We start from the raw sequence: 25768 nt of genomic DNA on the forward strand, positions 1-25768 counted from the left end.
TACACTAACGCGCTTATTCATAGTAAAATGGTCAAGCTAGCCCATTCACAATTGCTTCACTTAATTAACATTGATGCCAAATCATGACGTCCACACGTGCACTCAAATTCAGATCATTTTAATATTTTAATTAACAAGTACGTATACGAGAAAACAGTGCCACAAGTCAAATCAAGCGCTGCTCTACATCATATCAAAACAATATCTTTCTCTACTAAATCTATAGTCATCTCCACAGACGGCATGTGTTATCTTTGCTACCTACAAAAGCCAATAAAACCATATATACATGACATTATCACAACTTATGCGTGGCAATAGTGTAGTCATCACCTGTAATTATCGTGTTTCCCTCATAGTTAAAAGCACAGCTAAATATCTCATCTGTGTGACCTTCAAGAACCTGCAATGTTCAGTGGTGTGCATATAAGATCACATAGTACGATACTACTACCCTGTATTTCCACATTATAAGAATTCAATTATCAATGCTCTAAGTCAGTAACAGTTATTCATATCAAATCTCTTTTACATAATCTATTCATATAATTACTAGCATACCAGACTACTAAGTGACTAACTTGAACACACTGTCCTGTGTAAGGATCCCATAGTCTGGCAGTCTTGTCGCTGCTTGCTGTTATGACACGTGTCCCTTGAGGGTTAAAGACAGCCTGAAATACACATGACTTTAGCACTACCCTCTATTGTAAAGCCAGGAATAGCTAGGACAATGAAGCGTTTCCTTAGCAATTCTATGTATGGCTACAACTTATTTATTACACAGTACACTGCATGCATCAAACATTTAGTTAGGCATTCAGTCCTAACCAAAGCACGATAGTATGGTTTCATGGCTACGTCGACCTCTCCAAGAGTCAATAATCACAATGACTAAAATGAAAACCATGCATACCTTGGATATCTCGCCTGAGTGCCCCTCAAACTTTGAGACAATTTCCTGGCTACCAGCATTATAAACAAGACCACTTCCTATGCACAAAATGAACACTTAACACTCCATGCCAATTAGCACAACCATAAATAACTGCAGTTTTTATATTATTATTAAAACCTCCATACTTGCAACTACTCCAGAACGTGTAGAAGCAGCAGATAACACAAACAAATTGCACACACAAGTATAAACACACATGCACATGTGCATGTGTACGCGTGCATGCACACAGTGTTTAAATCTATTACATACATGCATATTCTCACCATCAGCAGATGCTGTAACAATTAGTTGACCAGTCATGTCAAAAGCAACATCAAGAACTTCATCCTGATGACCTCTATTCTCAATACAATCAATATAAACACATAGGATGCATTAAAACATCAATCATGTTCATGTTAACCTAAAAGTTGTCAAGCATCTGCCACTGTTTACATCCCACAGTTTGCATGTCTTGTCCTAAATATAATAATTGGGTTTACTAATGTACCCATTTCAATAAAAAGTACCATATATGAAGCACACCATGGATCCTGTTGCAATAAGTGAACCATCATAATTAAATACTGCATTGGATATTTCCTGCTGATGACCAATCAGAGTGTGACAAAGTCTAAAATAACACAACCCTTCATGTCACTATGATTATAAAGATATACACCATAATTGTTCTAATAGCAGTGACCCCTCCAACTTTATTCCTGCTGGCAGTTGCAACAAATTTAAATGCTGTCATCTTTTGAGTTGCTTACATAATTAGAGCCAAAGCTGACTCATCTCACAGCATCAGTCGTTACCTCCTAGTTTTCAGTCCAAACACTGTGCTCCCTTTTCTCTCGTGTCCAGATAAGATACAATCTACTCACAAATTCTCCTTCCACACCTTCCAAGGTAAATTCATAAATTAAGTTGCTAGGCCGTCCCTAAAACCCAATCCTTCTTTACCAATAATACCTTGGTCAAGTAAAGCAAGTTTTGTCAAACAAAAAACTTTCTGAAACACCGAGGCATCCTAAACCAGCAATCCTGTGAGAACTAGACGAGCTCCATTTAGCTAAGCGCCCCTCTAAGTCAAATGTCTATAAGACATGTAATTATCTTAGGAGCTCTTTCAAAGCCACCTTGCAAAACTAAGTTATTTTTAAAAAGCACCATTACAGTATGCGTTAAATTTTCACTCTTACAAGTATGCATTCATGAGTTCATGAGTGCATGCATGTATGTGCATAGACGTGTGTGTGTGTGTGTGTGTGTGTGTGTGTGTGTGTGTGTGTGTGTGTGTGTGTGTGTGTGTGTGTGTGTGTGCATGGATGCATGTGTCCATCTGTGCATGTGTTTGTGAGTGTACCTTCCTGTTGCCACATCCCACAAACTGACTGTGTGATCAAACGATCCTGTGATAACCTGGTCTCCACTTGCATTGAAAGACAAAGAAATTATTTCTCCTGAATGACCCTGAATAAAAGACATCAAGACAGTCCACTTACATATCAACCAGAACAACCGATAAACTTCATCTGACTGTAAGTGTGCAAGCTTCTACTCCTGTCTTCACATCCCATAATCTTGCAGTCGTGTCCATACTACCTGTTGCAGCCAGACTGCTCTGTGGATTAAATGACAAGCAAACCTGCATAACAAGCATACAAGTTTAACTGTCCATAAAAATCAGCCAATCAAATCTTACGATTTCAGCATTGTGACCTTTGAAAGTATGAATACACCTTCCAGTCTCAGAATTCCACAACTATTACAATAAGATGAACAAATACTAAGCCGTAGGTACGCACTGAAATTATAACACAAATAGTTAAACACATCAGCTTTAATAAGTTAATCCTAACATGTATACAGCAATGATCATAATTCAACAAACAAGCATAATTGTAGCAAAAGCATTAGCAAGCAATGTACTGTATCACTAATATTGAAAAATAACTCTACTATGACACAAACAAGCAGTTACGGCAGAAATACAGAAAAACACATAATTTGTAATCCAGTACTTTGCAGGTCTTGTCAAAGGACCCTGTAACTACCTTGTCCCTGCACAGCACGCACAGCATCTATAAATTAACTTATCTTCACCAAATGCTGTGACACCAGCCTGACCCAAAAGGATTATTGAATGCGATGGCATACACAACGTTCTTGTGTCCTTCAAGAGTAAGCAGTTCTTCGCCTGATGCTGTGTCCCACACCTTGCATGTCCGATCATAGCTTCCTGTAATAAACCTTGAGCCAGACTTGTTGAATGCGACATTTGTAAGTGGAAGAATGTGAGCCCGTAAAACCTGGCATCAAATTACTCATTACCAATAAGTAATATATATATATATATATATATATATATATATATATATATATATATAATTTTGTACTACACCCTGCTGCTGGTCCACTGTCTGTTTGCCTTTTGCTACCTGTTTGCATACATGCCTGCTAATTTTCGTTTGTCTGTATAGGTATGTTTATTGATCTGTCACTTGGTGTACCTTTCTGATTGTATTAATTTTATTTTTACATTTATGTAATGTTGCTAATCAATACATATTTTTTGATAGTGTACCAGGGTTGTCCCCAGCATACAAAAGGCATGGCGCTCCGCCATGCCTTGGCTCCCGCGTGGTACAGGCCCGCCATGCTTTACTGAGTAGGCAGTGGCTACTAGAGTGCGCTCACACATTTTACGCCGTGTGGGAAAATTTGTAGATCTCGGGATTCTGAGCACATACAAGTATATACCGAAACCAAGTGGAGACAACCGGTAAATAGAGATGGGGTACATGTAATGTAGTTATGATTATTTAACCCCAAAACAGACAAGTTCGGCATTGTGATGTGTAAAGTGCCGTCCTAGACCCGCCTCGTTTTGACATAACAAGATAAGCTAAATGTTTAATTGCATTCTTTTACCAGACACTACTTTAATTAGCTGTCTCTGTAACAGTTGTTCTTTGAGTCTGTTCTCTTGTGTAGCTATGAAGACAACGAACTTTGCATTTTTAAAATTTGCAAAGTTGTTTGAGGCAAGCAACTAATTCTTTGCATCATATTAGTTTAGTTCTTTGCCTAGAGGGCCTGGGATGTTTGGTGTGATGGTAAGACCAATTAGGGGAATGACTGCCCTATGGTATGAACTTGATTGCAATACAAGTACCCAAAAAGCAACAGTGGTTGTCATGCATCGCTCACAATTGCCTCGTTAGCAACTGCAGTTTCCCCTCTAGCATCACTAAACGTTTTTATTTGGGGTGTACCTACTGCAGAATATTAGATGGCTTTAGAGAACTAACAATGAACAGGTTAACAATAGAAATAAATGAGGAAGACTTGTCAGAACTGCGGCAAGATTCTCCATAGAGACCAAAAAAATGATAACAATGACTAGCACAACAACCTTGATTCTTGTTGCTATTTTGCTGGGAGCATCTAGGCGAATCTAAGGCGTGTCATTGTAGCGGAGTAGGTAGCGGTCTGTAGATATGTTGCCCCTCCGAATCACGTGTTGTCGACTGATTATGCGAATCAAATATCTATTGCTCGAGCTCTGAAAATTTCTCACAGGCTTTAACGGACTTTTTGGTTTGACGCATATTCCAAGTTGTGTTGTAGGGCCCTAGCTTCGTCTGCGCCAATCAGTGTCCAGTATTCGCTTACAATAAATGACATCCCACTTCCGCTACATATTGACCGGTCAATAAATCGGGCCGTAAAACTGCCTGGGGCTACTGGTTTATCAAGATGTGAATTGTTTGTGAACATAACAATTAGGCTTCTGAAACTGTCAGCCAGAACAAACAATACGTGGATCTACGGATGCGTACGGGAATCATAATGAGTTCTTTCATGCGTGTAGCAAGTGCAGACCTGAGCAAACTAAACTGAGAGTCGTCCTTCTGAAAAAAATTAATCGTGGTTAGGCGCCCAGCTACAGAAAGATACTCGCGCGCACAGAACGCTGTAAACCAGCTACATGATAGAAGGTGGATACGGCTTTCCATCTTGCCTCCGAACTTCATGGACAAAACTTGCAAGCCAGTAGTTCATTTCTCTTTTGTTCGTAATATGCACATCATGCACGTACCGCCCGAGCGCTCCCTCCTCAGTTGGCTGCTTGTTTCTCCATTTCTTCCATGCGTTGAACACTCTAACCCCGCACATGCAGTAGCTTTTGTGGGGTTAGGGGGAACACACAAATCAAGAAACTTATGAAAACTACTGGATGAAATTGGACACGAGATTCAGAAGACTGCTGATCAGAAACAACATCAACGTCTAGCAGTTTACTAGCTTCCAAAAAATCAATAACTGGCAATTCTGCTGTTTCAATGCCCAAATCGATTTCAGAACATTTTGCTACACAACTGATTTGAACTTCCGCGCCTAGAGGATATCAACGCCTCAGCCGGATGCTACAAGCCGGTTATAGACCTTCTGGCAAGTGTATAAACGAATACACCCCGCAGCGCCCAGCTCGTTAGCACTCGGGCTTCGCCCTCGTGCCAACTCGTGGGCGGAGCGGGGTGTATTTCGTTTATACACTCGCCAGCGGTCTATAACCTACACTTGTACTGCAATGTGTTGAGTCATACTAATCCTTGACCTAAAACCCCCCCTCTTTTTAGCACAATGATTGTGGTAAGTTATTGTGAGAATGTGCACACGCTAGATTAGTTTGGCGAAAATGAGTGCTCCATTACTGAAAGACAACGTAGCTGCCAGTGTTCTTCCCCGTGATACTCCATCAGAGTTAATTCCCGTTTGTGTCAGTGGCGATGGCAACTCCCTCTTTCATGCCTTGAAAGTGGCATTGGCTGCAACCGTAAAATGTTTGCAAGTGCCAACGGTTAGTGATCTTCGAAGAAACTGTGCCGACGAACTGGAAAAGAACGGAGCAATTTACGCAGCCCTTATTGTAAGGCAAGCCCCTAATTAGCGTCAGTGTCAGGGATGGGGACACGTTGCATCCAGGATCGTTAGCTACTACAATCATGTCTATCGAATGCTGCTTTGACAGCTTTGACAAGTGTAGCGGTAAAAAAGCGTACTGTTGTAAACTTTAAAAGGTGTTTTCTTTTCTTTTAACAGGTAATGGCATCTGATTCCCGGTAGAAATTGTCCAAAAGCGTTGCAACAAATGGGAACAAAATAATTTTAGGTTTGGTACACATCAGTAGAACACTGGGTACATAGACAGGTCTATATATACTATCTCTAATAAGACTGTCAAGCAAGTTTGATTGGCTTCTTGATTAAAATGCGTTACGTTACGTTAAAAAATTGTGCGGGGGCGTGGTCATGAGAATTTCTGCCATGCCTTACAAAAATCCTGGGGACAACCCTGGTGTACCCACTAACTTCAATACACCCATGACACGCAATACCCATTAGGTACAGTTAGAATGTAGACGAATCTGAATGTCAACAGCATCCTATTATAAGTTGTCTATCTGTCCATGCAACCATTCACGTGTGTGTCTATAAGTCTGAAAAGGTTCTTTGAGATTCAGTCACATGGGAGGAAAAAGCATACACATTTACAAGAAGGTAACAGCAAAAAGATAGTCATACTTTGAACAAATAGAATCGATGCTCATCTACTTGTTTCAACTTTTGTTGCAACTCTACATCAGACAATAAGAAACATTACAGTACTGTACCCTATCTCACCCTCTCTCCATCAACTTACTGATCACAAGTTTCTTCACTTGTTCTTCTCTAGCAGGAGTTATGAGAGGCTCTTGTGCAGCTAAATCCTTCACAACGGCGTCAGGGTCAGAGCTAATACAAAAACTCTCACAACACTGGCAATACATCCACATACAACATGCTGTCTATCTTTCAAACCATCAACAATTTATAATTTTATAACATTAATTAATTAATTATTTTCATCAGTAGATAATAAAATATTTGCTTTGATCATGATCAAGTAGCTAACAATCTTACTCTACTTTTAACTGCAACAAGTCGATGGTTTTGGTCTTGAGCAATGACGACTGTTCATATTCCAATGTGATTCCTGAACGAAAAAAACGTCAGTTGACATGTTCGTTGCAATAACTGCTACTAGCAATCATGAACATGGTGTCATACACTATCCTTTTCTCACAATGCTCACCAGGTGGATAGTATCTGAGGAGGAAGCGCTTCAATCTCATCGTCCCACACCAAGCTCGTTGATATTAAACACTTAGCTGCGCCTTGTCCTGGTATGAGGGCGGGGTAAAAGTCTGGCTACGCGAGACTAGTTCTGTGTTGCACATGTGTAATTGTGTGTACACACTGGTGTGTATCAACACCTTTTCGTACTGCGTGAATGTTGATTGCAATTGTAAGCGAGAACTAGCACACGTGCTGAGACGTCGATCTCTGTCATCATGAGTTTTTGAATCTTTACTTTTAGTTTTTATGGTTGTTTCATCACATCAACGCTACTAGGTAATGACGAGGTACTTTTCAAGCTTATCAACAGTATCGTAAAAGAACCATTCCACCTTCTCCAGTCTTCCTGCTAAGTGCTTCGAATTCTGTAATGGTTGATTAGATGTACGTTTGCATTCTTAGCTCATACTGCAGATGGATGTCCATCTGACACTTCATGGTCACATTCTATCTAATGCATTAATAACAATAAGCAACCAGTATTTTTCTTCTTGTCAACATAATGTTTACCCTCAGTACACTCGATTTCTTATACTCGATCGTTTAATTGATGTGCTTGAGACAGATGTCAATGTGCCTGACAGACAACCTTCAGACATTTCCACTATCTATATATATAAAGGAGAGGTGTCTGTCTGTCTGTCTGTCTGTCTGTCTGTCCGTCTGTCTGTGTGTCCAATACATATATTTTCAACATTGAAATCTACAATCAACACAACTAAGCAACTCTACTGTCCCAATCGCACAAAATCTCTACCAAACTAAAATTCTACAGAAACCAGCCCTATATAGGGCTGTACAGTAAAGCACATTAATAATTGTGTATATTGTTCATTCTCTTCACTTTCCTTGTATGTTCCAGTAAGCAGGATGTCTTCCTGAAAATCACTCTATCGTTACATTGTTGTAACTGAACTGATAAACGTTGTCTCCAATATGTTGTAAAATTGGATGCATTCTGATGACCGTCCTCATCATAAGACATGAGAGAAAGAGTCCTTAAAACTGTTGAGCCTCATCACCCCATCTGCCATAATGTTCAAATACCAAAGGGATTGCTGTTGGTGCATACCCTCCTGGTAGCACTTGGGAGTCATACTTTGTATGTTTGATCTTTTCTCTTCTGGATGCAGCAGCACCATCAATATAAGCAGCTCTAGAATATCTTTGCTGAATGGATGTGATAGAGCAATGTCTAATTCTGCTGCTGGCGTGCAGAATGATTCCGCAACATAGATGTCTGACCTTCCACTGGAAGTGGTGTAGCAATCTTTAGGCTCAATGTAGTACGGTACATGTAACTGCATGGCTGAGACAATCTGCCCACACAGCGAGTCCGATCTAGGCCGAATTTGGCTCGCACACGCCGAATTCATTCCGCGGTCGAAAGTGAGACTGTGGTCGTCTTCCTGACTTCTCCCATGACGACGCGATTTCTCGCCGATCGCACTCGCTTCAGCTCGCCACACACACACACACACACACACACACACACACACACACACACACACACACACTCACGCACACACACACACACACACACACACACACACACACACACACACACACACACACACACGCACGCATGCGCGCGCGCACACACACACACACACACACACACACACACACACACACACACACACACATACACACACACACACACACACACACACACACACACACACACACACACACACACACACACACACACACACACACAACTACATGCACAAATGTTCGTAGCTTTGAAGCGAGTAGAACACAGTTTCATACTTACTACTGGTATTATTGCAACTAAGTGTAAAGTCTGATTCAAACCACCTATACACAAACACTGCATAGCTCTTAGCATATTTTGCAAGTACACTGTAAACCTAAGATCCACAAGCTCGAGATATGAGACTATACATGTATACCAAGTATGATTTAGGAAATGTGTATTTTTGTTACGCTATAGAATCTTTGTTTAATTAATTAATGGAGTAGGCTGTGCTTTCACATTCCTAAAACCTTACCAAACTAGAAATTTAAAAACTTTTTCTCTGAAAAAAGAAATAGATGTAGGGATTGTATAAGTAATAGAAACAAGATTTAGATAATATGAACCAAAGCCAGACATCATTAGTGAATCCTTCCAACCACATTCCCTACATTTTACGTAGTGGTGATGGCAGCGCATCCTGGGCTTCAATCCACACTGTGTCTGGGGCGAGGCTATCTAATTAGTAGGTTGGAAGGATTCACTAATGATGTCTGGCTTTGGTTCATATTATCTAAATCTTGTTTCTATTACTTTTTATACAATCCCTACATCTATTTCTTTTTTCAGAGAAAAAGTTTTAAATTTGTAGTCAATATATGGGTCTACATGCAATTGCACAAAATGTGTGATATTGGAAGACAAACCTAAATTGTGAGCAATTAAGCACAAAGCCACCTCCTGTGTGTCAGGATTGAATTTGATAAATCCAGTCTCAACGTGCAATGTTGTCTTTGTTTCAAAATTCGAACTTTTCAAGCTGCATTTGTGCATATATAAATAAAATAAATACAGTTGGAAAAAACCTTCATTTACAACTCAAGAGGATAGCCTCATATATAAGGTATAACCTGTTATTTCTGAAATCATGATATTTCTGCGAATTCTGCAAAGAAATCACAGAGCGCACAAATAAAATTCGCAGAAATTTAGGCCTGTTCTCGGAGTCCCAGGCAGTCACTGTGCAGACACATGTAAATGTACATGTACATGTGTGAACCAGTACATGCAGTATTCCTGGTTGAAACGCAGAAATTTAATTCGCAGTAATTAAAACTTCTGCTTAGATTCTCAAATTGCAGTAATTTAAGACCACAGAAATAACCGGTTATACGATATTATGCAAGCTCTAACTAAAGAAAGAAGTAAATCACAGACTGGAACATATACCACAGCACCTCTTCCATGTTTGATAGCAATTAAAGTAGGCCGCATACACACACACACACACACACACACACACACACACACACACACACACACACACACACACACACACACACACACACACACACACACACACACACACACACACACACACACACACACACACACACACACACTGCTGCCTTGCAGCTATGTGTATAGTTTAACAGGGGTGGCCAATTATCTGGCGCTATGGTAGGGCCACAGGTGGCACCAGAAACTGGTCTTGCATGAGCACCAAGCAAGCAAACATCTGGCACCAAGGGCTTGAACTCAAACAATGGTGATGTCACGACTGTGTTTGAAGATTATAAACATACATATACATCATGAGGATGTCTGTCTGCCTGTCTGTCTGTATGTACATGTATGCATGTATGTATGTATGTATGTATGTATAAATGTAGACCGGAGTTTCTTACAACTACATGACTGTCTGTAGTCATCTTTAGCTAGACGTTTTAGGGTAAATGATTTAATTAGATCGTGATTGTTATTGTTTTAGAAGTCGTAACGAATCTCAATAATAATAAAACAATGTACGTATAAATGTATGTATGCATGTGGCAAATTAATCTGTAACTATTTCTAATGCTGTACATATACAAGCTGGGCCCTAGAGACTGTTGTAACCCAAAAATGTATGTACTAGGTACAGGTAGGTGGGTCCATTTTCGTTAGACACCAATATACATATATATATATATATATATATATATATATATATATATATATATATATATATATGCATTCCTGGTGCCACACCAAGGCACCAGCCTTATCCGAACTTGGCCACCTCTGGTTTAATTAAACTAGTAGCAAACAACAACAATAACAACAATAACAAACTAATTAATTAATTAATTGTAACTATCACATTACTTGTATCTTATAGACTTTCTCACTTCTTCCATCTCTATCTCCTCTCAATATGTGAATGCATCAATAGTTGCGTACTTTCCTTTTCCTTTCCCAACCCAACATCCCAGCAGCCACTTTAGACTCCCAACACTAACTCCGGATCCTGCCTTACTACTACTAGTAGACTCAGACATGCCAAACTGACGTAAAACGCGGCACAAAGTGCCTGGAAGATCAGTGTTGCCGAAGCTAGGTTTTTCCCTAGTTAAATAAACAGCATTCATTCATTCATTCATTCATTCATTCATTCATTCATTCATTCATTCATTCATTCATTCATTCATTCATTCATTCATTCATTCATTCATTCATTCATTCATTCATTCATTCATTCATTCATTCATTCATTCATTCATTCATTCATTCATTCATTCATTCATTCATTCATTCATTCATTCATTCATTCATTCATTCATTCATTCATTCATTCATTCATTCATTCATTCATTCATTCATTCATTCATTCATTCATTCATTCATTCATTCATTCATTCATTCATTCATTCATTCATTCATTCATTCATTCATTCATTCATTCATTCATTCATTCATTCATTCATTCATTCATTCATTCATTCATTCATTCATTCATTCATTCATTCATTCATTCATTCATTCATTCATTCATTCATTCATTCATTCATTCATTCATTCATTCATTCATTCATTCATTCATTCATTCATTCATTCATTCATTCATTCATTCATTCATTCATTCATTCATTCATTCATTCATTCATTCATTCATTCATTCATTCATTCATTCATTCATTCATTCATTCATTCATTCATTCATTCATTCATTCATTCATTCATTCATTCATTCATTCATTCATTCATTCATTCATTCATTCATTCATTCATTCATTCATTCATTCATTCATTCATTCATTCATTCATTCATTCATTCATTCATTCATTCATTCATTCATTCATTCATTCATTCATTCATTCATTCATTCATTCATTCATTCATTCATTCATTCATTCATTCATTCATTCATTCATTCATTCATTCATTCATTCATTCATTCATTCATTCATTCATTCATTCATTCATTCATTCATTCATTCATTCATTCATTCATTCATTCATTCATTCATTCATTCATTCATTCATTCATTCATTCATTCATTCATTCATTCATTCATTCATTCATTCATTCATTCATTCATTCATTCATTCATTCATTCATTCATTCATTCATTCATTCATTCATTCATTCATTCATTCATTCATTCATTCATTCATTCATTCATTCATTCATTCATTCATTCATTCATTCATTCATTCATTCATTCATTCATTCATTCATTCATTCATTCATTCATTCATTCATTCATTCATTCATTCATTCATTCATTCATTCATTCATTCATTCATTCATTCATTCATTCATTCATTCATTCATTCATTCATTCATTCATTCATTCATATATTTGAGAGATCTTGCCATCTCAACAGATATATGTCTACAAGAAACTAACCAGGGCCAAGAGCCCCTATGTCACACTGCGATTCAGCTAAACCAAAAAACCGTCCAGCTGGAATGTTAACAGTTTCCTGGCCAATTGACGTCTTGCCCACAATGCTGAGGATCTTGCTGTGGATCATCTCTGCGTTTTCTTTCTGGAGACAGACAGCTAACCAGATGGACCATGCAATCCCTCCTAAAGTGGCTGGAAGAAACGTTTGAGACAGATGGTGCCAGCATTGAAGCTTCCTTTAGTGTCTCTTCAGCTCATTCCCCCCCCCCCCCCCCATCTTCCGTAGACCTCGATAGCATTCATTCATTCATTCAACCCAAGACACAAGCGCGACACAGGCATTGGTGCGGGGTCTCCGAGGCATATCATTGCTCGCTGTTCTTTTAGTGTTGGAATAATAACATCTGTATCTTTGAGACAACAAACTTCGACGACGTTCCCTGTCAACTATCTGATACGGTGTCAGAACATCCGGGCGCTCCTAAACAAAGGCGTGTCTTTGTATGATCGATGGAGGGTCTTGTTGTGGAAGTCCGGGGTAGTAATGGCGCTTATTACAAGGTAAGATAGATGATTCAATGGTCTTCTGTTTGCTATATGGCTTTCATGTGATTGTAGGCGTTTGTTCGCAGCGTAAGCGACTCTACAGTTCGCGTGGCGTTTGAGAACGAGTGAGTTTTCCTTCATATTTGATCGCGATGACGTCGTGATGTGACACATTACGCACGTACTGCGCTTGCTCTGACTGCATGGCGCATTTATAGATTTTGAATGATGAGAATATGTCGTGTTGGTGTGTTTAGTGGGGGCCCTTTGGGGTTAGAAGCAAGACACTCGCCTATAACTGTCACCGTTATGAGTTAGGATTTAACATATTGTGAGATGGTGTTTAAACTTTATCTACAGTAGTAATATTTATGACATTGAGGTGTAAATTAAACACTTATGTGATATAGGGGACTCTATGAGATGACTGTCTTAGCTAGACAGAGTTAGAGTTGTGTATTGTGAGTGTGGAGATTGTGACGTTTTACGTTTGCCACGCAAAGCAAATTTATGATTTTTCCTAGCGCAAAACAGATTGGTTAATACTTATTCTCATGAAATATTGTGTGCATGACTTGTATTGTAGCTGGCAAGCAGAGAAAGACATTCCTCATGAAGATGTTCGTCTTGTTGCTACAATTCCACCAGACATTCAGTTTCACGTAAATGATGAAGTTGAGGTCGTACACACACACCTTGATGCTTCCTGCATATATTGCCAGTTACTTATGTCATACCTTTAGGTGTTTTCGCGTGCAAGTGAAGAGGAGCCATGTGGCTGGTGGAAAGCTAAAGTAACAAAGGAGAAGGGCGATGTGAGTGATAATGACAGCCAGAAATTGTAGTTGATGGACGTGGAGACTGTTCTTCAGTTCTATGTGATTGAATATTTGGGATGGGATTCAAAGTATACAGAAATTGTAGAGAGAGAGAGGCTACGTCCAGTGAACAAGCTGTATGTGTCACGTTTTGTTGTTGTGAAATGATTGTTTATAGTTTGTTTCTGTTAGGCCTTCGTTAAGTAGAAATCATTTCTACTCATGTGCGTTTAGCATTCCAGATGATCTAGTGCAAGAGTAAGTCATTGTGTATGATGACTGTGTTTACTTGATGGCTACCTATCATTGTGTTGTGTTGTGCATAATTGTGGGTGCATGTACAGCCAGCTGCAAACTATTGACACATTTATGCTTGGAGGTGTAGCCATGGGTAGCTTGAGCAGAAACGCATCCGTTTTCAGGTCACGTACGTTTTTTAGATAGAAGAGAACTATTGTGTATGCTCGTAGGTTTGCTAGACTCTTGGAAACTCACAATTGCGCATCAGTAGCTTGTGTCCTTTTTTCATTTTTGATAGCGTTTCCCTTGCTAGCGTAGCTCTAGACAAAGGTGCATTCGGGTAGACATGCGTTCAGTGTACGACAACAGATCACAAGGCGTGAGCAAGTGCCACTCCGCCTGGATTGCGTCTTCAACGTTTTGAGGCCTATGAAGCTCAACACACCGTTTGATGACCGCCCAGAAGTTTTCTATTTCATGCAAGATCTGGTGAGCTAGCGGGCCAATTGAGAAACCGTGACGCCCAGAATCTGGTTTTCCTAGCTTCACTATCAGCGGAATTTTAATTCTTAGGCATCGTGTAGCGATACTTGCATCATGAAGTTTTCTTCTTCTGGTGGAAGAATTGCACGATGACAACTTCCTGCACTGCAAGCTGATGTGCAAGTTTGCTGATTTGTTGTTCCTTTTGCATCATGTTCACTAATTGAATCTGTTCGATGGTTTTCAGCTAGTTTTTTGGTCTTCCACTGGAAGCTCTGCATTGAATTCCTTCTCCAGTGTCCAGTCTTTGGAGAGTTAATTTCAGTAAGCAGTAAAGCAAGAAACACGTAAAAGTTGGCAGATTTTGATGGCTTCTTAGTACTGGAGCGGAATAGTTAACAGAATATCACAGCGCTGTCTTTCATGACTCGTTTCATGATGGAAAAGTTTTTTACGCGGATGCACATACTATGGAGTAGCTTTTGTGACTGCTTTTCAGCTGTTTGAGAAAAATTTGGTTCGGTTTCTTAGTAAATAGAAAACAAGAAAACTTTTCAAAAATAGTAGAAGTAAACCGGAAATGTGTCAATAGTTTTGACGCGGACTGTGTAGTTAGCTGTCATTAGTAATGTTTAGGAGAATAATCCGCATAAGCCATATACACACAAACGAACAAAGAGACAACTCTGTTACATTTACGTAGTTCTTAGATCTGTCTGTTTTGTTATTTACTCAATTATTCATTTCATTTGACTGATGGACTGCAAATCTGTATTGTGAGTTATAACTAGCGTGGGTGGGTGTCTCTATGTTACATTTATGTGTTGGTCTAGCTGTTGTTGTGGTCTGTTCTTTTGTATTTTGCTAACTTTGCATGTAGTTGTCATGATGAAACACTCCACAGAGACTTTAAAGCGGTTCTAGGTCCTGTGTCAATCTCCATAGATGATGCCAATCGTCAGTTAGTGGTTCTGGTATGTTTGTTGGATTGGTATTGTATTTGATGTGTTGACTATTCTATATACAGTCTACAGATGCTGAAGCTATTGCAAAAGCTGAAACAATAGGTGATTTGCACATGAAGTCAATTAGCGCAAAACTGACTATCAGACATCGTACAGATGAAGCTCGAACCAAATTGGAGGTATTACATACAGTAAAATAATAGCCATCACGCAAGCAGTCAAGTACCCCTTAAGTCTCAGAGCATGTTCACACCCGGCCTAATCATGATTAGTTTGGTGTTAGTGCACCAACGCAGGGGTGTTCCCAGGATTTTTGGAAGGCACAACGGAAATAACCACGCCCACCTTAAATTTTGGCCCGTCCATTCCAATTTTTATGCCCAACCGACAAAAGCTTTCATGTAGGTTTGCTTACGCTGACATGCCACAAACTGTTGTCACACAATGCTCAGGCACAAAAGGCAAAGTGGTTTATCTTTTTAAAAAGTTTCTCTCTGTCTTAGTTCACTGTGCTTGACCACATGATAGCTAGATTAATGCGAGTGGGAAAATTTTCAGACCTCAAGAAGTTGAGAACCTCTCTTTATATAGGATAGGAAGGCCAGATATCTACAGACTTCGTTTGTTACCATCAGATACTGATCTAAATAGTGGGCAGAGTGCAAGACAACCACTGTTGAGCTTTGAGTACTTGTATTACAATTAAGTTCATACCATATGGCAGTTTTGTCGTAATTGGTCTTATCTTCAAACCAAGCAACCCAGGAACTACTTAGCCTGAAACAACTTCCCACTTTTCAAAATACAAATACAAGTCCATTGTCTTTATAGCTAATCACTGCCTACTCATATAGCAAGGCATGGCGGGCCTGTACCAAGTGGAAGCCAAGGCATGGGGAGTGCCGTGCCTTTTGTATACCGAGGGCAACCCTGCTAACACCACTCGTTCACATTGGTTCTAATCATGATTAGTGTAACACTATTCTAACGTGTAAAGAGTAGTATTACAACCACATTAGTGGCGTTAGTGGTTGCATGTGACTCTGGCACATGAGGTAGTATACAAGAAGAGCATGCTGCCGATGTTTCTGATGTGGTGTTGATGTTTAAGTGTACAAACGCAGCAACAACATGGCGATGTATACGGAGCGCGGGCAGATGTCTACTACGTGTGTTCCTGTACATGTGACAACTTCTGCCATTCCTGAAGGAGCTGCCAGAAAAGCAAACTAAATGCTTCTTCTCTCTTCAAACCTAAAGCAATGGATTCGTCAAGACAATTCATGCAAATTCTTTCCGGATATGACGGATGAAAATTATCGAGGCTAATTACACTCACCCACGTGACTTACTAATCGTAGTTAGGGGTGTGAATGCATTTGCGTTAATGTTGGCCTAATCATAGTTAGTCCAGATGTTGGTGTGAACACACTCTCGGTCCAGTATACGTATGTCTTGCTGTTAATTTGTAATGATGTAACTGCTACTAAGACTGTGTTTACACTAGAGGTGCACACAAGGCCTCTTGTGTCGAGTTGTTTTAAATTGCATCTTGTGTTGGGAGTCATTTTCTTACATCCACTCATTACTTTAAAACACCCAGATACAGACCCAAGGACGTAAGTCAACTCAAGAAAATAGGATCAAAATGACTGGGCATGTCTGGCATAGATGAGCTTACGTTCACTAGAGAAACTTAAGTGCATCAGGATGCAAGATGTAGACAGCAATCAGTGAATAGACGGCACAACATGGCAATGATGCAGAGGCGAGACGAAAGTTTCAAAACGTACACAAGATGTAAAATGCAAGAGAGTTTAATATAAGCCCAGCCCAAGTTTTTTACTACTTTGTATTTGTCTACAAAAGCATGCAGCTTGGTCAAAGTCTGTGCACATGTAACAGTGTTATTTATGTTCATGTTAGAGCACTCGTCTTGGTACCGACCACGAGAACTGCATTGTGGAGACTTTTCAGGTGAAAGCAGATTTTGTGGGTTTGGCTATTGGAACACGAGGGTCAAATATCAATGAAGCTAGAGAGCTAGCTGGTATTACAGCTATTGATCTGGATGAGAGGAACTGTGTGTTCACAATATATGCTGAGGTAAATGTATGAAACACTGAATGAGTACTATTAGTTGACTACAGCTGACTGTATAGACAAACAGAAAGACAAAGAGAGCCACACTGGCAGATTACTGAACAGACAGGGAGCTAACTGGATGAACAGACAGATAGACGTATAAACAGACAAGTCGATAGTGGGCACATAGACATGAGCAGGCAGACAGACAAAAATACAGATAAACTCAACTTTGAGAGAGGGGGGTTATTTTTCTGTTTGTTGTGCTTCTCTAGACTCGCGAAGCAGCTAAGCAAGCTCGTTCAATGTTAGAGTATTTTGAGGAAATTATCAATGTGCCTGCAGAGTTTGCTGGTATTCCAGTATTTATTTTCTGTTTGCTATGTTATCTAAATCATGTGGTTATGTGTTGTACTTTAGGCCATGTTATTGGAAAGAATGGACGTGTTATTCAGGACATTGTGGATAGGACAGGAGTTGTCCGTCTCAATATACACAATGAAAAGAAAGAAGATCAGGTGGGTTTATACTGGCATCTTACTACACAGCTGATCAGACAACACACAACACACAGGTTTACTACTACCAGATACTGTATAACCTGTTATTTCTGCAATCTTAAAGGGCAACTTGCACACAAAAACAAGTTGCTCTTGAAGAATAGCCATGCTTTCAAGAAGTTCAACGGTACCCTAGTCGCTAGCCAAAGCGACTCCGTAAAGGAGAAATGGCGTTTCGAATGCTCCCAGACGAAAAAGGTGTGTGAGGCATGACATCACTGGAAGTCGACCTGGATTGTTTGTATTGGAAAAATCTCGATTAGCACAACACGACTCTCTACATCAAATTGCTTGATTGGAGGCAACACTTGAAGATTCACCTTCACTGTGAAGTAGGTGCAGCTTCGTAACGATGAGAGGAAAACGCTGGAGGCATTTGTTATGACTTCTCTTGCGCATAGGTCTAGAACCTCAAGAATACATCACATCGACTTCCGCTTTGACGTGTAGTGCTGTAAACAGACTGCTCTTACATCTGTCATAACCCTAACTCTAACCCTCTCACTAGCTCTGCTTTGAAATCTCTCTCAAAGCAATCCGACTGAAAATGAGCTACGCTTACTCTGGCATATGGTCCGACTGCCTCCGTATTAGCCTTAAATGCAGAATCCACTCTCTCAACCACGCTCGATTGAAAGGAAATCTAAACAGACTTCTTTCTCTGTTCCGGGCACGTTTACGACAAACTTTACAAGTCAATGGCATACTAATGAACGTTAGATATCTCAAATCGGAGTTAGGAAACTTCAGATCGACTAGAAGAGACTTAGACTAAGAGAACACAGCAAAGCAGAAGTTGATGAAGTGTTTCCTCAAAGTTCCAGACCTACGTGCATGAGAAGTCATAACAAATCCTCCAGCGTTTTTCTCTCATTGCTACGAAACTACACCTACCTCAACGTGAAGGTGAATGTTAAAGTGTTGCCTCCAATCAGGTGATTTGATGTAGAAAATCGCGTTGCACTATTCAAAATTTTTCCAATACAAAACGATCCAGGCCGACCTCCAGTCACGTCATACCTCGCGCACATTGTCATCTGGGAGCATTCAAAATGCAATTTCTCCTTTACACAGTCGCTTTTGGTTGGCAACTAGGGTACCATTGAACTTCTCGAAGACAAGGCTATTTTTAAAAGCGACTTGTTTTTGCTTGCGAATTCTCCTTTAAATTACTGCGAATTAAATTTCTGTGTTCTAACCAGGAACAGGAAGATAGTTACTGGTACACACATGTACATGTGTACACGTGTCCAAACAGTGAGTTTGTGGGACTCCAAGGATAAGCCTAAATAAATATCTACGAATTTTATGTGTGTTCTGTGATTTCTTCGCAGAATTTGCAGAAATATCGTGATCGCAGAAATAACCGGTTATACGGTAATAGTTACTGTAATGAGACACTAAATTGGATGTCAAACAAAACACTAATTGATCAGTTGCATGATTCTCCATTGAGACGGTTTGTGTTGTTTTCAGGTTCCTTTTTCTTTCATTGGTTCTAAAAAGAGCATTGATAAAGCTCGCTTGATGGTCAGTTACCACATTGAACACACAAAGGTTAATTGCAGTAGTGTTAGAAGTTCATAATGTGCTCTTGTAGATCGCTGTAACGTGTTTTTAGGAATTGGATTCTCTACGTTGTGAGCAACTAGCTCTAGACCAACAGCTGAGATCTCTGGGAGCACTTCCAAGTTTTTCGTCTCCTTTCGGAGGCGGTGGAAGTGGAATATACTTTCCTCCTGGTGGAGCAAGGGGCCGTGGAAGAGGAAGGGGGCAACGTAGAGGTAGAGGACCCAGACCAGGCAGACAGCAGGAACAAGATGATAATGAAGGTACAACTTGTCTGTTCATATGATTGTCTTTTTGTCTATCTTCCTGGTTGCATGCCAGTTCATTAGTTGTTCCATTCACTCACTACCCAGTTATGGCTCCATGGTTCACAGTTGTTACATCATACTGTTCCTTCTGTATTTCCTTTTTGTTCTTTATAGCGAACGAACAGGGTGAAGAGAATGGTCAGCATGAAGATGCCAATGATGATGGAGAAAGAGATGAACACACAAGATCAGACCAAGGATATCAGCATCATCAAGATCATGATGATGACAACACTCAAGGTGAAGTCCAACAACAGCCACAAGGAAGAGGCAGAGGCAAACGTCGACGTGGTGGCGGTCGTAGACGAAGAGAACAGTATGACTCAAAACAAGATCAGGAAGAGAGGGACACGAGTGATCAACGAGGGCCAAGAGAAAACAGGCAACAGACTCGCCGTTCTGGAGCACGGCGCCGTGTTGATGCTGATGATAATGCGAGGGGACAATCAACAGTTGGGAAACAAAGGGAAGATGGAATGGAAAATGGAGAAGCTTGGGAAGGTATGGATATCGATTGTAAACTATAACCATCTGCTTGCATTTATTTATTCACTGTGTCATAGTTTGTTGACATCTATTAATTCTAGTTGGTCATTAGACTTTGATTCAAGACTTCAAAAAAGGTTTTTAGGGTTTGGTGGGTGTGGGAACATTTCTCAACAACTACCAGCTCATTCTTAACAGATGTTTTTCTGTACCTACAACTACCTTTGTGTACATTTGTACATTTGTATGTAGCAACTGGTGGTTTAAGTTAATTTATTAATTTCTGGTACGCATGTCATTGTACAATGTACTGTCAAGTCATTAACTGTATTTGTTCTGTAGAAGAGCCAAGTGACAAAGCATTGCCTCAACGCCAGCCACGTCAGAGACAAGGTCGAAACAGACAGAGAGAGAATGGAGAACGTGATTCCAGCTGATTACCATGTCTACTGATCATGAAGCATGCAGTAGTAGTTTGGTTGATTGGCAACCACCATCTGGCATTAGAGATAATTGTTATTTTTACACTCTGGCTTGATCTGTGATTGAGTCTGTTGGTTAATCCGTGTTCAGTAACTTGCCTTCGTGTTTCTACATTGATTCATTCATTGTGTTTCTGTGTGCACACTTAAGATTTTCTGTTTGCAATGAAGTGACTAACGTGAAACTGTGCAATTGGGTCTTAGCTCAATCAATTCCTTGTTGCCTTCCTCAACTGTTAACCAGAAATTGGTTGGTGAACATTCAACTGTCGTCTAGTTGTTGGTATAACTACTACCAATAACATTACAACTCAGAGTTGTCTTTGTTAGCTTTCTTTCCTTTCTTAGTCTTCTCTGCTTCCTCTTGCTTACCTTCTGGTTTCGTTTCTCTATTATTTGGCTCCAGTTTTTCATCAGTCTCGCCGTCAGACGCAACAACAGCGGGTTTTTCTATATTCTCGCCACCTGCACTTTTCTGCGACTGATTAGCATCTTGCTGATTAGCGTTTGATGGATCAGTTGGAATGATTTCATCTACAACAGGGATTACCTCAATTTCAGAATCAGATGGTTCACTTGGAGGTAAGAACTCGGAGGGAGGAGGAGGAGGAGGAGGACTTTCATCCATCATTGGATCATCTAGTGTCATCTGGAAGACAATTAACAAGCAGTTTAAAAACGAGCCTGCTAAAAATACGAACTATAGACTGTTCCCCATACCTGTTGTCGGAATTCATCTTCTTCTGGTTGTCCATATGTCACTTCAAGCAGTTTCTCCTCAGCTTCTTCAATCTTTCGTTTAAGAGAGATATCCTGCATCACATAACATTGCTGTGTACAAGGAGTAACCACCACTGTACTTGCCACGTACTTGTCGTGGTACAAAATCTTCATCTTTGATGCCTTCTACTTCCTTGTAATGTCTTATATTATTAAGCATCACCTCATCATCAGGATGATACAGAAGATATGTCATAGCACACTCAACGGCCTTCTTTACCTTATCAGCTAATTGAACATGAACAAATATATAACAACAGAGTAAATCAATAGCACAATTGCACAAAGATGGGTAAATTGTACAAACAAGCATATCTACCATGTACAGAAGGCATATGGACAATGACAACTAAGCAAGCAAAACTAAAGACAGATTGAATTAAGTTGTATACCCTTGTAGTATGCAAACTGTAGATAGTGAAAATGACTCTCAAAGAATTGATACAGCACATCCTTCTTTCTGTTTGTTCCCAGCTTATGTGGGCAGTCACTGCGACACTGCAGCAATGACTGCACACTACCTGATAACATCGTTGCCAAATCTGGAGTCCTCTCTATAGATCGTCCTTCACACACCAATCGGCACTCCTCATACTTCAGCAAATACTTCACAATTGCATCTTCAAATGCTTCAATAGCTGCACCCCATTCCTCTTTCTCATAGAATTGCACAGCCTTTTCATACGCATCCATGTGCTTCTCTGTTTCCAGTGGCTCAAAGTTGCTTTCCTTTAATCCTAATGTTTTGTAGTATTCAATATTATTTTGTCCCACTTCATCTTCTGGATTATAATAAAGATACGTCGACGCTGCCTGTGCTGCCTGTGTCAGATTGCCAACCTTGTACAAAGCCAGTTGCATGTAATTGTATGTGTTCCTTGTCTCAAATGCTTCTCTCACTTCTTCTGATACATCTGCCCATACTCTGTTCCCAAATTTTATTTTTTTGCATCTCTTCACACATGCACCATACATCAAAACAGAGTAGAAACATTGAAACTCCAAATCAGTAGAAAAATCTTTTGGAATTTGAGAATCAGTCTCCTTTGGATCACGACACTGTCTCTTGCATTGAATTAAACCTTCATGATAAGACCTATGAGAAATGAATATCATTCAATTAAACTTCTCAAAGACATAATTAGTACTTGAAGTTGACAAGAAAGTTGCACTACATACAACAATAGTAAACTAACAAACCAATGTAGTAAACAAACAAACAAAAACACAACAGAACAGACACAGAGAACACAAACAAACAGACAGGACATCATGATCTAGACAATGTCTGTTCAGACATAAAAATGTTGAAATAAAGCAGCAAGACAGACAAACAGGAAAACAAACAAACACCACCAACACAATACAGGACACTTCGTCTAATAAGATGTCGCTATTTATTTACTAATTTAATTAATTAGTGAGAACAAGTACCTGTAATCATCAAGAGCCTGTTCCATCAATGATATGGTTTCCTCCCATTTCTCACCACTGTAAGCCTCGACTGCATCTGCATACAGCTGGTCATATGTTGGAGGTGGCGGAGTTTCCATCATGCCTCCCATGCCCATCATACCCATCCCACCAAATGCACCTCCATGGCCTTGCATTCTCATCAGATCCAAAGCTGTTAGCCCGCCGCCGCCGCCACCGAAAAATGCATCCACATAATGAAGAACAAGCAAAGCAGCTACGCATCGCAACATCTTTGTCTTTACGTCAACACACACCACACACCAGCGGTATTGAAGTCTACTAATGTTATTATACAACGTGCGTTAGACTATGCACATTGCGCTAAAGCGCGTTACAGTGTGGTGGCTATGGAGACCAAGAAACGAGAAAGTGAGAAGTCCACACGTCTTCCCCCCTATCTGTTGGACAGCATGAAACGTGCGGTACTGGATGAAATATCAAAGAAAGTTGGAGCGTTTTCAGCTGGCACAGAGGGCAATTACTCTCATTCTCTTGCGGGAACGTTGCCTTGCAGTGATATGGCGGGAAAAGTATCTCCTGCCATAGCGGCAATAGTTTCTCACTTTCTACAGCGGGATGGATGGGAAACAAAGGTTCACAACGCTCTGTTTCTTGAAACTTGCCGCAAACCGAGGGATTCACGTGATGAGGAGCTACAATTCATGAAAGACGCATTAGCTGCTTGGACGAAGAGAATCCTTAGGAGCATTAATGCAATGTGTACAGAACTCAGTCTACCGCTAGCAAGGAAGAGAAGCAGCCAGCAGGCTGTATTGTATGCTGCTAAATGGGACACTCTAGGCACAGAATGTGGGAGTTTGAAACCAGGGTTAAAGCCCGTATATTCACCTAAAGATTTTTATGACGTCATAACTAATATTAAGAATCCTAATTTGTGTGTTGATCGGGGTACTTCTGCATATTGGGGCATGATTCCTGTTGAAGTTGATGTAAAGGCAATCAATGAGTTACAGCAGATGTTCAAAGAACTCGATCCTAGTAGATATCAACATCTTGGAATTGATGATTATGTAATGAGTGAGTTTGAAAATGAGCACCAGGCTTTGGGGCAGAGAGTTCTGAGGAGTGGAAGTGTAGCAGCTGCTCGACAGTATGTGAAGTTTGGTTGTCCAATGGGGCTAAGAGGCAAATTATGGTCAATGGCATTAGGAGTTGTATTTGATGATTTCCAGTTGTCATATTTTGATCAGTTAAGAAGTTCTGTCATAGAGTATGACCTTCTGATGGACTGCATTATGATGCAGGACATTAGAATGACATCTGCCAATGATGAACATTTCTTTGTATTTGAAGATGTTTTGCATCAAGTTGTTCTTGCTCTCTTGCGTGATGTTCATTTGACTGACTGCAAACAACAAACAACACGTTTAAAGTCATACATTCGAGGTCATCTTGGAAGTACTGATTTTATGGTGACTTACCCACCTAGTGGTGTTGTTCCATTTTACGGCTTCTCTTTATATGTTACTCCATTTTGTTATTTGTTTAAATCATCACCAGAAATTTACCTTTGCTTTAGTGCATTTTATCAAAATCATCTTCATCGTCTACACAACATTTCATCCCACTGTGAGTCAATTGTTAGCTTGTCTCGTCAGTTTGAAGATCTTCTCCAGAGTGAGAATTGGCCTCTGTTTCAACATCTTGTGAGTGTAGGTGTGCAGCCACTTAAACTAGTCTTCAATTGGTTGATGCAAGCATTTGCCGGTCTTCTTGATTCATTTCAAACATTTCTACTGTGGGATCGTATTATTGGGTTTGATTCTCTTCTCTTGCTGCCTTTGTTGGCTGTAGGGATATTATCATTTAGAAAAGAGAGTCTAATGCAAGTAACAAGTGTGGCCCAGGCAGAAGCTGTTTTGTCAGACATTGGGTTTGTCCAAGTCATCCCTCTAATTCAGCTTGCTTTGTTTGGGCGAGTCAGTGATGGATAACAAACATGTGTTTGGTAGTCTGGTCTGTTGTGTAATAACATTCAAGAAAACTAGCAGTCTGGGGATGGATGGCAGTAGGGAGGGATGGTGTAGCTGTACGCTTTCATTAGTTTTTTTTTGTAATGGAATATTCCTCAGTTATGTTTTATAATTATCATGATGTACTGTTTAGTTTTGTATTAACACTTTGCCAGCTAAACAATTGCTGTATAGGTATGTCTGTCTAGTACATGCAGTGAGCTGGTACAGAGTGTAGACAATCTGTAGTCTTGTAGAGTTACTGTTGTAGACCAGATTATCACACAATCAGCAAACTCATTACTTGCACTGGGTTAATTGCTGGCATGCAATCATTTGCATTTGTGTCATCGTGTATACTATCACAGCAAACTCTTTGATACTTTTTAGTGGTTGACAGAATGAGATGCTAGGTATCCATATCAACTCAGAAAAAGAGAGAAACTTTAGACTTGTTCCTAGAGCTCAGTTGGGTTACACATGTTTCATGTTTT

The 25768-nt window shown here is 39.8% G+C and overlaps 4 protein-coding genes across 5 annotated transcripts; 2 read left to right on the plus strand and 2 right to left on the minus strand.

Moving 5' to 3' along the window:
* Window positions 1-107: 107 nt before the first annotated feature.
* Window positions 108-7148, minus strand: LOC134196255 (dynein assembly factor with WD repeat domains 1-like). 2 transcript variants are annotated; one of them, XM_062665344.1, is made up of 16 exons: window positions 7086-7148; window positions 6914-6986; window positions 6654-6745; window positions 6536-6588; window positions 3074-3255; window positions 2968-3007; window positions 2666-2708; window positions 2484-2548; window positions 2310-2416; window positions 1487-1574; window positions 1365-1420; window positions 1225-1298; window positions 917-993; window positions 582-674; window positions 334-403; window positions 108-261 (listed from the first exon to the last, which is right to left on the minus strand). In XM_062665344.1, exons 1-16 carry the CDS (start codon window positions 7123-7125, stop codon window positions 227-229), a joined length of 1188 nt encoding a protein of 395 aa, XP_062521328.1. In that variant the 5' UTR covers window positions 7126-7148; the 3' UTR covers window positions 108-226. The 2 variants fall into 2 exon arrangements, with proteins under 2 accessions (XP_062521328.1, XP_062521327.1); XM_062665343.1 differs by having other exon boundaries at window positions 2484-2591; window positions 2649-2708.
* Window positions 7149-12855: 5707 nt separating this feature from the next.
* Window positions 12856-21211, plus strand: LOC134196138 (fragile X messenger ribonucleoprotein 1 homolog B-like). Its single transcript, XM_062665208.1, has 15 exons — window positions 12856-13064; window positions 13122-13174; window positions 13636-13729; window positions 13793-13864; window positions 13922-14004; window positions 14060-14125; window positions 15471-15564; window positions 15618-15734; window positions 17482-17661; window positions 17916-17994; window positions 18061-18158; window positions 19677-19757; window positions 19822-20032; window positions 20192-20578; window positions 20906-21211. Exons 1-15 carry the CDS (start codon window positions 13014-13016, stop codon window positions 20998-21000), a joined length of 1761 nt encoding a protein of 586 aa, XP_062521192.1. The 5' UTR covers window positions 12856-13013; the 3' UTR covers window positions 21001-21211.
* A 32-nt stretch (window positions 21212-21243) lies between these two features.
* Window positions 21244-23572, minus strand: LOC134196139 (cartilage-associated protein-like). The gene is made up of 5 exons (XM_062665209.1): window positions 23260-23572; window positions 22218-22921; window positions 21917-22053; window positions 21766-21858; window positions 21244-21694 (listed from the first exon to the last, which is right to left on the minus strand). Exons 1-5 carry the CDS (start codon window positions 23529-23531, stop codon window positions 21350-21352), a joined length of 1551 nt encoding a protein of 516 aa, XP_062521193.1. The 5' UTR covers window positions 23532-23572; the 3' UTR covers window positions 21244-21349.
* Window positions 23573-23709: 137 nt separating this feature from the next.
* On the plus strand, window positions 23710-25568 carry LOC134196140 (TBC1 domain family member 19-like). The gene has a single exon (XM_062665210.1). It carries the CDS (start codon window positions 23712-23714, stop codon window positions 25254-25256), a length of 1545 nt encoding a protein of 514 aa, XP_062521194.1. The 5' UTR covers window positions 23710-23711; the 3' UTR covers window positions 25257-25568.
* The last annotated feature ends 200 nt before the right edge of the window (window positions 25569-25768 follow it).

The sequence above is a fragment of the Corticium candelabrum genome, chromosome 21 (assembly GCF_963422355.1).
Source record: "Corticium candelabrum chromosome 21, ooCorCand1.1, whole genome shotgun sequence".
In the NCBI taxonomy this organism is placed as follows: domain Eukaryota; kingdom Metazoa; phylum Porifera; class Homoscleromorpha; order Homosclerophorida; family Plakinidae; genus Corticium; species Corticium candelabrum.

Bases quoted from the DNA above. Each gene is read 5' to 3' on its own strand.
- LOC134196138 (XM_062665208.1), top strand. From the start codon at position 13,014: ATGGAGGGTCTTGTTGTGGAAGTCCGGGGTAGTAATGGCGCTTATTAC. The intron at 13,730-13,792 runs GTCGTACACACA...TCATACCTTTAG, and splicing joins ACGTAAATGATGAAGTTGAG to GTGTTTTCGCGTGCAAGTGA. The intron at 14,126-15,470 runs GTAAGTCATTGT...CTTTGCATGTAG, and splicing joins CCAGATGATCTAGTGCAAGA to TTGTCATGATGAAACACTCC.
- LOC134196139 (XM_062665209.1), bottom strand. From the start codon at position 23,531: ATGTTGCGATGCGTAGCTGCTTTGCTTGTTCTTCATTATGTGGATGCA. The intron at 22,054-22,217 runs GTATACAACTTA...ATGTTCAATTAG, and splicing joins ACAGTTTGCATACTACAAGG to CTGATAAGGTAAAGAAGGCC. The intron at 21,859-21,916 runs GTACGTGGCAAG...TATGTGATGCAG, and splicing joins AAGATTTTGTACCACGACAA to GATATCTCTCTTAAACGAAA.
- LOC134196140 (XM_062665210.1), top strand. From the start codon at position 23,712: ATGAAACGTGCGGTACTGGATGAAATATCAAAGAAAGTTGGAGCGTTT.
- LOC134196255 (XM_062665343.1), bottom strand. From the start codon at position 7,125: ATGAGATTGAAGCGCTTCCTCCTCAGATACTATCCACCTG. The intron at 2,709-2,967 runs GTACTGGATTAC...TTATTGTAATAG, and splicing joins CCTTTGACAAGACCTGCAAA to TTGTGGAATTCTGAGACTGG. The intron at 1,299-1,364 runs GTTAACATGAAC...TATTGAGAATAG, and splicing joins AGATGCTTGACAACTTTTAG to AGGTCATCAGGATGAAGTTC.